Genomic DNA, 11,010 nt, shown 5'->3' on the forward strand with positions numbered 1-11,010 from the left:
AAGACCTTTTCAGGCTGGACATAAGGAAGAATTTCTTTACTGTCCGAGCCCCCAAGGTCTGGAACAGTCTGCCAGTGGAGGTGGTTCAAGCACCTACATTGAACACCTTCAAGAGTAAATTGGATGCTTATCTTGTTGGGATCCTATGACCCCAACTGACTTCCTGCCCTTTGGGCAGGGGGCTGGACTCGATGATCTCCCGAGGTCCCTTCCAGCCCTGATGTCTGTGAAATGTATGAAATCAGTGGATTAGGTCATGGCTGGAACCTCTAATTTGTTTCTGTTTTGGAGGCAAGGGGGAGCTATAAGAGAGCTATCAAACCTGAATTAAACTTCGCATTTCCAATCAATGACATTAAAGGTCTCTGAGGAAGGGTAAGGGCTGGGGTCCTTAATAATAATAACAACGAAGGGCTATATAGCTTTATCTCCCACTCTTCTCTGTGTGCAATACTTCAGCATGGCACTTTGCATTATGAAAATGCAACTGCTGGATTGTACTCTGATGTTAATAAAAGAATGATCTAACCAGTGCTTCAAATTTTCCTATTTCAGTGTATTATTGAGTGCCCTCTGTTTAGCCCATCTGTTTCTCGTTGATCTCTTTTGTTCATTGTTGTTCATAAAAGGGTTATGCATTGCTAACTCAAGTTTCCGATTACTTATTCATAGCTTGTTTGGATGTATGACTTTTTTGCAGCATGTTATGAAGTTCACTTATAATTAGGATTGACTTAAATTATCAAGTTTAGCATGTGTAAATTTTTATCATTTGCCTCTGTAACTATTAAAAAGGTGAGTTAGATAGCAGATACATTAATTGAACTTTTTGTTTTTCATTAGCTTTTTTAATCTAGTAAAATAGCAGCAAGTGGTTCCAACTTGCATTTGACTTCTGAAATGATGTTCAAGATCTGGCATAAACTCACCATGACTTGCTTTTTTGGTATTAAACCCACTTGATTCATTTTTTCAGCAGTCTAAACTGCTGTGTTACATGAGTGTCCAACATTTTTGTCAACAATTTACTGTACTGAATAAAATAGGCTGACCTTCACGTATCTTAGAGTTGATCTCTCTTGGGTTTGAGGATTTACAATTTGACCTTACGTGGTAGGAAAGAGTGACACTGGAATCTAAGACTTCATTAAATACTTCCAGTAGTTTCAAGATCAGTAATTTTTATAAGCCTTAAATATTCTCCAAGGAAGTTGTCATTTCTGAGGCTTTCCTGTTTTGAGCTTTTCACTGTTTCCAATATTTTGTGTGTTGATCTTTTTCCAGTACTACTTTCCTGAAAAGGTACCTCTACTAAATATTTGAGAATAAGTTAAGTAAATTGTTCCTGTTTAGAGCTCCTAAGAAGGATCATTTAGTAGTCTGTAATATTGCTTGGGTTGTTTTTGAAGTGTGTTGGGGACAGGAAGTTTTTGGAGAGTACTGGGGACAACTTCCTGGTGCAGGTGCTGGAGTGGCCAACTAGGGGCCATGCTTTTCTTGACCTGCTGCTCATAAACAGGAAAGAATTGGAGGGGTATGTAGTAGTGGACAGCAACTTGGGCAGCAGTGACCACGAGATGATTTGAGTTCAGGATCCTGAGAAAAGGAAGGATGAAGAGCAGCAGAGTAAGGATCCCGGACTTCAGAAGAGCAGACTTTGACTCACTCGGGGAACTCATGGGCAGGATCCCCTGGGAAGCTAGACTGAGGGGGAGAGGAGTCCAAGAGAGCTAGCTGTATTTGAAAGAAGCCTTACTGAGAGTGCAGGAACAAACCATCCCAATGTGCAGGAAGACTAGCAAGCATGACAGAAGACCAGGATGGCTTAGCAGGGAACTCTTCAGTAAACTAACTCACAAAAAGGAAGCTTATAAGAAGTGGAAACTTGGACAAATAACTAGGGAAGAATATAAGAGCATTGCTTGGGCATGCAGGGATGAAGTCAGGAAGGCCAAAGCACAACTGGAGTTGCAGCTAGTAAGGGATGTGAAGGGTAACAAGAAGGGTTTCTACAAGTATGTTGGTAGCAAGAGGAGGATCAGGAAAAGTGTGGGTCCCTTACTGAATGGAGGAGGCAACCTTATGATAAAGGATGCAGAAAAGGCTGAAGTGCTCAATACTTTTTTGCTTCAGTCTTCACAAGCAAGGTCAACTCCCAGACTACTACACTGGGCAGCACACTTTGGGGAGAAGATGAGCAGCCCTCAATGGCGAAAGAACAGATTAGGGACTACTTAAAAAAAACAAACAAACAAAAAAAAAAACTGGACGTGTACAAATCCATGGGGACAGATGGAATGCACCCGAGGGTGCTGAGGGAGTTGGTTGATGTGACTGCAGAGCCATCATCTTGGAAAACTTATGGTGATCAGGAGAGGTTCTGGATAATTTAAAAAAGGGCAAACATAATGCCAATATTTAAGAAAAGGAAGAAGAAGGATCCAGGGAACTACAGACCAGTCAGCTTCACCTCAGTCTGTGGAAAAATCATGGAGAACATCCTCAAGGAATCCATTTTTAAGCACTTGGAGGAGAAAAAGGGTAATTAGGAACAGTCTGCATGGATTCACCAGGGACAAGTCATGCCTGACCAGTCTCATTGTTTTCTATGATGACATGACTGGATGTGGGGAGACCAGTGGATGTGGTGTGCCTTGATTTTAGCAAGGCTTTTGATAGTCTCCCATAACATTCTTACAGGGAAGCTAAGGAAGTATGGGCTGAATGAATGGACTGTAAGGTAAATAGAAAACTGGCTGGAGCATCGGGTTCAGAGAATAGTAATCAATGGCTCAATGTCTAGTTGGCAGCTGGTATTAAGTGGAGTGCCCCAGGGATTGGTCCTGGGGCCTGTCTTGTTCGGTATCTTCATCAGTAACCTGGGAGATGGGATGGAGTGCATCCTTAACAAGTTTTCAGATGACACCGAGCTGGGAGACTAGCAGATATGCTGGAGGGTAGGACTAGGATTCATAGTGACTTAGACAAATTGGAGGATTGGGCCCAAAGGAATCTCATGAGGTTCAACAAGGACAAGTGCTAAATCCTGCATTTAGGATGAAATAATTCCATGCACAAGTACAGGCTGGGGGCTGAGTGGCTGGGCAGCAGCTGTGCAGAAAAGGACCTGGGGGTTACAGTGGACAATAAGCTGAATATGATCTAGCAATGTGCTCTTCTTGCCATGAAGGCTAATGGCATACTGGGCTGCAGTGGTAGGTGTGTTACCAGTAGGTCAAGGGAAGTCATTATTCCCCTCTATTCAGCACTGGTGGGGCCACATCTGGAGTACTGTGTTCAGTTTTGGGCCCTCCACTACAGAAAGGATGTAGAGAAATTAGAGAGTCCAGCAGAGGGCAACAAAAATGGTGAAGGCACTGGGGGACATTACTTATGAGGAAAGACTGAGGGAATTTTCTCACTAGGAGGGTAGTAGAACACAGGAACAAGTTACCCAGAGAGGTGGTGGAAGCTCCATCTTTCTGGGTTTTCAAAACCTGGCTGGACAAAGCTTTGGCTGGGAAGATCTAGTTGGGGATGGTCCTGCCTTGAGCTGGAGATTGGACCAGATGACCTCCTGAGGTCCCTTCCAACCCTAACTTTCTACAATTCTGTGACTTCTCTTACTGCATATAAGTGCATGTGAAATGTTGTCTCTTCCTAAGACAAATATTAATGCTACAACCTCCAATCCAAACTTATAAAATCATATATTAATTTTACAGGGAGTGATAGAACAAATAATGCAGCTGTGGCAGGGATCTTACCTTCTTCTAAAGATGAAGGAATAGGTATTTTCAGTATAGTTATTGCCACTTAAAACAATACATTCAAATATGCCCATGATATTTCAGGTTGGTCTGAAGAAAATGCTTACTGGTCTCATTTAAAGACTATAGCAACATGGTGAATTGTATGCGTTTTGTTAAGTTGGACAACTAACGTTAATATTTTAAGCGTCCCACTTCTTATTTAAGGTTTCCATGTACTATTAAGTGTTCACATATATTAATTATGGTCTCATATAACCTTTATCCAATAAGAAAAAATCTGTATTTTTAAATAAAAATATCTAGTCACATGTATCTTACATGTCAGATTTGGGAATTTTAAAATAGCAAATACAAATAAATGATGGAAAAAGACTTCCAGGAAATCTATAGCTGTGCTTTTAAATGGTCTGCACAAAGCAAGCTGTTCCTTTCCAAAGTCAGCAATGAACTGCTATCCATAATGAGTGTAGACTTATGGTTTTAACTTATTTTTCATAGGTCAGGAAGACCTGATGAATCTGGGCTCTTCCTCTCCCCCTTCCCTCCCCGCCCACTAAATCACACTCTCTGGGTGCTTTGAAATCAGCACTGAAAGAAGGGTGGAAAATTGTGTTTACATGATTAATTTAGGGCCTGGTTAATTGTCTAGGATTGTTCTGAGACTACATGAAGAGCCCTTTTTCAGCAGGTTAAGCTCTATGTGGCAAAAAAAACTTCTATGCTTTTTTCTTTATCCCTCACCCTATGGGACACTGCAGGGTCAAGATTTACTTGTAGGGGGGTGGAAAAGGTGGAGATGTGGGTGAACTGTTCTCTGCACAACAGATAGCAGTTATTAGTGTGAGGCTACTGTATGTGAAGATGATGCAATCCTCTTCCTAAAGGCAGGATGTGTGACAAAGGGGTAATTAGGTGAGGCCCTATTAAGTCCATTAAAGGAAGTTCCTGTAGAATGGTGTTTTCAGCCTTTTTTCATTTGTGAACCCCTAAAAACTTTTTGAACAGAGGTGCAGATCCCTTTGGAACTTTTGAATGGAGGTGCAGACCCCTTTGAATGATAAGTGTAGGTATTCACACACTTTTGATTGATCATAGGCATCTTTTGATGACCCTTAGACATAGTCTGTGGACCCACAGGGGTCTGTGGACCACCCACTGAAAACCGCAGCTGTAGAGGAAGAGTCAGTGGACAGGCCCTGGGCCATTGCACTGTCAGCTCTTGCCTATGGTTTAACTGCAGTTCATTCTATGGAGGAAACTCTTTAAGAATTATTTGTAGAGGTCTACTTAAATCAAAGGGGGGACTTACCAATTGTCATGGGTTGATTGCAGGGAGAAGCTCTAATTTTGTGGTCATTTCTCAATGGCTCCAGCCCTCAGTGCTGATTGATGGAGAGGTCCCAGGTGGGGGGAGGGATGAGGGGGGTGGCCAGCATTTTGACTGCTAGCTGCCCTTCGTGCAGTTCCACTCTTTGGTGCTTATTGGCGAAGAGGCCCTGGCAGGGGAGGAGGTGCCTTCCCCTTCTGGCAGTGCATCCCCCTGGCTTCCATTGGAAAGCCAGCATTTTATTTATTTATTTTGTTGATTTAGTGGACAATCCCAAATTTCATGCTTCCTGTGAAATCCGCTAAACCGCTAATAAGATAGGTCCTTAATTATTTGGAGGACAAATCCTCAAAGAGGCTCTTGGAATTTTCCTCTCAACCCCTTCTGTCGCTTGTGGGAAATGATAGTCCAGTGATGGCACAGGCTGCTGATCATTCAAAATTATAGCCTGTATAGCAGATCATGGTGAAGGTCAGGCCTAGCCCTGAGTTTCTGTGACCTTATTTTGATTCCAGCCAAAATGTGCAAGCGTTTTTTGTTTTTTGTTGTTGTTGTTGTTTTTTTAAACTATTAATTTTTGCCTTGGTTGGGAATTCTGTCTTGGCTCAGCTACATTCTGGTACTCAACCTGAAATGCTTATTTTTAGTAGTTTGATCTGATTTCTAATACGTAGTTATGGTTACTGAGCCATCATCTGTTTGTAAAGGTTGGTAGGGAAATAAAATATTTTTGCGTCTTATTTGGTTGGATCTGATAAACAGCCTTGTAATTCCCTGTATACTGACTTGAGATTCTCATTCTTGGCACTTAGCTCAAGGGTTTTCGACTGGGGGTATGCATACCCCTGGGTGTACTTTGTAAGGCCGCAGGGGGTATGTGGTACTTCCAGCTTGGGGAGACTGTTGCATTGTATGGTAACTGATGCACTCAAAAATCTATGAAGTTAGTTTGGAAATTTTTATTAAAAATCTTAAACTCTATTTAATATCCACTGGTATTTAATATGTTGTAATTTAAGCTATACAGCATATCTAAAATGTATTTACTTTGTCATTGTGAATATTTTATGGTAATTCCTATGGCCTGGGCCCAAAACATTTTTTAAATAAAAATTCTATAAACTCTCTGTTAGTGTTATGAATCTACAAATGGTTTTCAAGTTAGTAGTACTGAGAAATGTCTCAGAATCACTGTGTTACCTGAAAGTAACTTGTGCATGTCTGCAGTATCTTCCAATATTTTAAGGTGGGTTAGTGTATTTCCTGACATCAGCGACCCAAGGAAACTCTGTATATTTAAACTAACATAAGCCCATAGGAATTACTTCCAGACTTCAGCAGGACTCCAAGGCTAGCTTTATGATGCAATACATTGTAGATCACCACTCTGGTGTGATTTTTTTTCAGGTTTTTTTTTTTTTTGAGCAAGGAGGGAGGACGAGGGGGCAAAAAAGGGAGTGGAAGCCAGTATGAAAGATGAAAAGATTAGTTATGAACTAAATGACTCTCTTGCTATCTATAATATTCAGAAGTATAAAATATACTTGTATAATTAGTCTAAAAATATCTTTTGCTAGATATAATAAAAAGATGTAATTTTACATAAATGTCTTCAACTATTTAACACAATGTATTTTACTTCTCTTTCTAGGCCATTACAATTCTGAAAGACTTGATTGCGAAGTATATTCCACTGGTTTTCAAAGGAAGTGCAGCTACATGAAGAACAAGAAAGGAAGCTGATTTTTTTTAAAAAATAGCGTTTGCAAAAATGACTTCAAGTTGTACGACTCCAGTATTTGCTTTGATGATTTTGTATTTAGCCGCTGCAGGTAGGTGGCATTATATAAAACATACTCATTGTAACTCATTCTCTGCATTTGGAATTATTAATTATAAATGGCTTTTCATGCCAAAAGACTGCTGTAAGCTAAAGTTTATATATCGCCTAAATGCAGAATAAAGCAGTACTGTGAAATTATGATACTCAGTCTGTTAGACTCTCTCTGTGTAGTACTTCTAAGCTGTCTTACCGATATAACATGTTAGTGCCAGTTAAGGTCCTTATGCTCAGGATTTGGGGGAAAAAATGCTTACCTTGGGCCAGTAGGTATCTTTCTGGGTGTTTTGTTCCCATCCATATAATCCAAACTTTCTTTTTAAAAAGGATTCAAATTTCTAGTCCAGTTAACCACATAGGTATCCTTACAAAGCTGAACCAGACGTAAACCAATGTTGTTGTTTTCCAGAGTCTGAAGAGACTGTCCCAGTGCTATTCTTCCCATAAGTGTGGGTGCTGTGCTATCTTGGTTACCATTTTTGCAAGTACCTTGGGGTTCAGGAAAAGACAGTTTGTCATCCAGCATATGAGTGCGAGGGCTGTCAACACTAGTTTGTCAGCTGAGTAGCATGTTCTGTGGCAGAGGTGTTCTTGTCGCTTAAAAAGGATTTGATGTCTAAACTCAGAATAAATTGATGGGTTGATGTTTGGCTACCTATCATTTGTTAGTTTTTTGGGTTTTTTTTTTTTTAAATTTAGAACTGATTTACTGAAAAATAGTGCTTGCTAGTGGATTGAGCGCGCTGCATCTGGGCTTTGATCTTGTTTCTTGTTGGGCCAGTATCCTGCTGGATGATGTTAGCTGAGTCACTCGACCTTTTTGTGTCTCTCTCCCAGTCTGTCTTTCCTCCATTTAAATATCAAGCTTTACACACTCACACTGTGTATGTGACACTTAGCATAATAGTTTTAATTGATATGGGAGGTTGTATTAATAAGCAGTCTGGCCAGTGGGGTACTAGGGCTTTCAAACCTAAGCGGATGTGGGATACAGAAGAAAAAGGCTGAAATTTAGGATACTGGGGTATTTCAGCCTGTGGAATAGGCTTAACTTTGAGCTAGCAAGTGCTGCATGAATTTTTACAAGTCCTGTCACTAGCCATGGTAGGTAGACTTATCTTCAGGATCAGGGCCTATGATTGATCTGTACATTATAGTTTCCAAGCACACACAAACATGCTTCTATTTTGACATTAACAAATGTACCTTATTTTAATGTACTTCTTGAAGTCCCACTTGCAAAAAATTAAAGATGTCTCTCCCTTAGCTACAACAGCCGGTCTTCTATTTGTGTCCAGCTTGCACGCAAGCATGGGTCATCGGGGAAGTGGCCAGAGATGCAGTCAGTCAGAATGAGGTAGTGGGAAGAATGGACAGATGGCTTGTGTCTATCTCTGCTGTCCTCACTGTGGAAAAGATGACTGACTTTGCAAGAGACATGTCTGAGCAATAAAGCATATAACAATCTGGCTTCCTTTCATCACTGACATGGAAAATGATGCTTTTGCAAGAATGCCCTTAAACCTCAAGGGATTTTCTCCAGGGCTGAGCTCCCCTGGAAGCATCCAGCCAGTATTAGTAACTTTGCTTATTTAATTGTACTTGCTGTTAAAATTCTCTAGAAAGCTTATTCTGTTTTAAACAGACTTACAATGATGTGGAATGTATCTCTCCTGTAAGCACACTTGTATATGGAGATGAGGGCATAACTGCTCATGTGGGATGGGAAGGGAAGGTTATCCAGTTGAGCAAGCAGTCAGGACCACGCCAAAGAGACGTTACTGGAACAAGCTCTAATGTGTAGCATCAAAGTTGGGTTTTTTGGAGGGGGTTTCCTGTTTCTTGCTAATTATGTTGACAAGGCCATTTTGTGTCTGGGTAGCAGAGGGATAATTTTTTACTAATCCAAGCACAACCCACAGCCCAGTGTTGATGTTAGCATTATCTTGATGTTGTATTTTTAGTTATCAAGCCCAGTCTCATTTTTTGAAAGTAATTCAGACTTTATGGGAACCTTAATCTGTCCATCCTTGAAACTTGTTTCACTGATTCCTTCCTCCTCAGCCATCCTGGTTGCCTTATAAAAAATAAGGCATTTTCAGGGAAACAACATCCCTGTTGCCAGGGCTGAGCTCCCCTGGAAGCATCCAGCCAGTATTACTAACTTTTGCTTATTTAATTGTACTTGCTGTTAAAATTCTCTAGAAAGCTTATTCTGTTTTAAACAGACTTACAATGATGTGGTCAGGTGTTTATCACACAGAAATGGATGCACCTTTTTATTACATGGGCAAAAGTAGGTGGTTCTGCAATGTGTGGGGATATGGAACAGATCTCATAGACATTAGGGGCTGGAAGAGACCTCGTGAGATCATTGAGTTCAGCCTCCCTGCCAGAGTCAGGAAGTCTGCAGGGATCAAATGATCCCAGCAAGATAAACATCCAAACACCTTTTGAATGAGTCCAGAGTAGATGCTTACACCACCTCTGAGGGGAATCTGTTCCAGACCTTGGACACTTGGACTGTAAAGAAGTTTTTCCTTGTATTGAGTCTGAGTCGGCCTTCTAGAAGTTTGTAGCCGTTGGACCTAGTTATCCCCTGGGGAGCCCTGGTGAACAAGTGTTCCCCCAGATCCTGATGCACCCAACTTATATACTTATAGGCAACCACCAAGACACCCCCAAGCCTTCTCTTCGCCAGGCTGAAGAATTCCACGTCCCTCAGCCTCTCCTTGTAAGGCTTGCTTTCTTGGCCTTTGATCATATGGGTAGATTGGTTGTCCCCTTCCTATGGATTTTTCTGCTTCAGTCCTACCTACCATGCCACTCCAGCTTGGCGACTGGTGCCTCCTGGGTTGAGGGGGCACCCGGAGTCCCCCTGTGGCTGATCGCCAAGCCAGGGGGGCAAAAAGGGGGGGGGGGCCCTAGCACACTCCCCAGTGGACCCAGAAGTAGACCAGAAATATACTTCCCAGTCCACTTCTTCCAGGTTCATTGCCAAGCATGCAGGCCCCCCCCCCGGCCCCCACTCCACACTCCTGTGGGACTCTCCATCTACCCCAACATCATGGCAATCACGAGCTGTGCCTCCTGCCTCAAGGTATTTAGAAAAAACACTTAAAGCTGTGTCTATTTCCGAATTGCAGATTCTCTGAATTGGCATCAAATCTTCAGATTCGGATTCAGCCAAATTGAATTGGGGACAGTGATCTGGATCAGTTAATCAAATCCGTGTCCCTGATTCAGGCTGAATCTGAATGGAATAGGGCCCATTTCACCCACCCTTAATTATAAAAACACATAAATAACTGGAACTGCAAATAACCCAATCCTGGATCACCAAAGAGCAAATTTAGCTGTGTAGTCTTTAAAAGCACGGTTCTTCTGATGAATTACCAATCTGATATGTGTTCAGTCCTTTGATTTAAGCCACATTCCTTTTGATTCCTGGCAAATCTATCTGTTTCTGTGCATGGTGTATGTGATGATGAAATGATTTAACAGAGGTGAACAGCAAAGAATCGATGCTGAAAACCATGGGGGCCAAATAGCCAGCTAAGTGGGTTATTTCCATAATGGATGGAATTTTTTTTTTCTTGAATGTTGCGCTCTCTTTCTTTGCAAACTTGTTTGAAGAGGGTGATGGAGTTTGCTGTCCCATAGAGTAAGGAGGCAGTTTAGCACCTGAAAGCTGTGGATAACCAGGCTAATATAGTTAGCTAGTTGTGTTAGTCTGAAGTCTGGGTAGATTTGTATCTTATAGACTTAACTAAATCAGAGGTGCATACACTTTCATAGAGATGCTTATGTAGCTCTGATTTAGTTAGTCCCAAATCAGGTGCAAATCTGTCCTGCTTTCTGAGTAGAACGCTACCTCTAGGAGAATTTGGGTCAGATCTTTAGCTGATGTAAGTGGTTGTAGCACTGTGGAGGTCAGGGGAACTATAACAGTTTACATTTGTTGAGAAGCTGCTCCCCCATACTTTCATAGATTTCATAGACATTAGGGCTGGAAGGGACCTCGGGAGATCGAGTCCAGCCCCCTGCCCAAAGGGCAGGAAGTCAGCTGG

The 11,010-nt window shown here is 41.6% G+C and overlaps 1 protein-coding gene across 5 annotated transcripts in view; it reads left to right on the forward strand.

Annotated features, from left to right (window-relative positions):
• The window catches only part of TGFBR3 (transforming growth factor beta receptor 3), a 190,857-nt gene that overhangs the window by 15,096 nt on the left and 164,751 nt on the right, over positions 1-11,010 (forward strand). For 4 of the 5 annotated variants that reach the window (XM_019531116.1, XM_019531121.1, XM_019531119.1 and 1 more), the window contains exon 1: positions 6,731-6,932. In XM_019531116.1, the coding sequence (XP_019386661.1) occupies positions 6,872-6,932 (61 nt within the window). In that variant the 5' untranslated portion in view covers positions 6,731-6,871. Of the gene's footprint in view, positions 1-6,730; positions 6,933-11,010 lie in introns of those variants that run through there. The other variant, XM_019531117.1, reaches the window with a different exon arrangement.

This window comes from Crocodylus porosus, unplaced genomic scaffold (genome assembly GCF_001723895.1).
Source record: "Crocodylus porosus isolate Cpor-Errol unplaced genomic scaffold, CroPor_comp1, whole genome shotgun sequence".
In the NCBI taxonomy this organism is placed as follows: Eukaryota; Metazoa; Chordata; order Crocodylia; family Crocodylidae; genus Crocodylus; species Crocodylus porosus.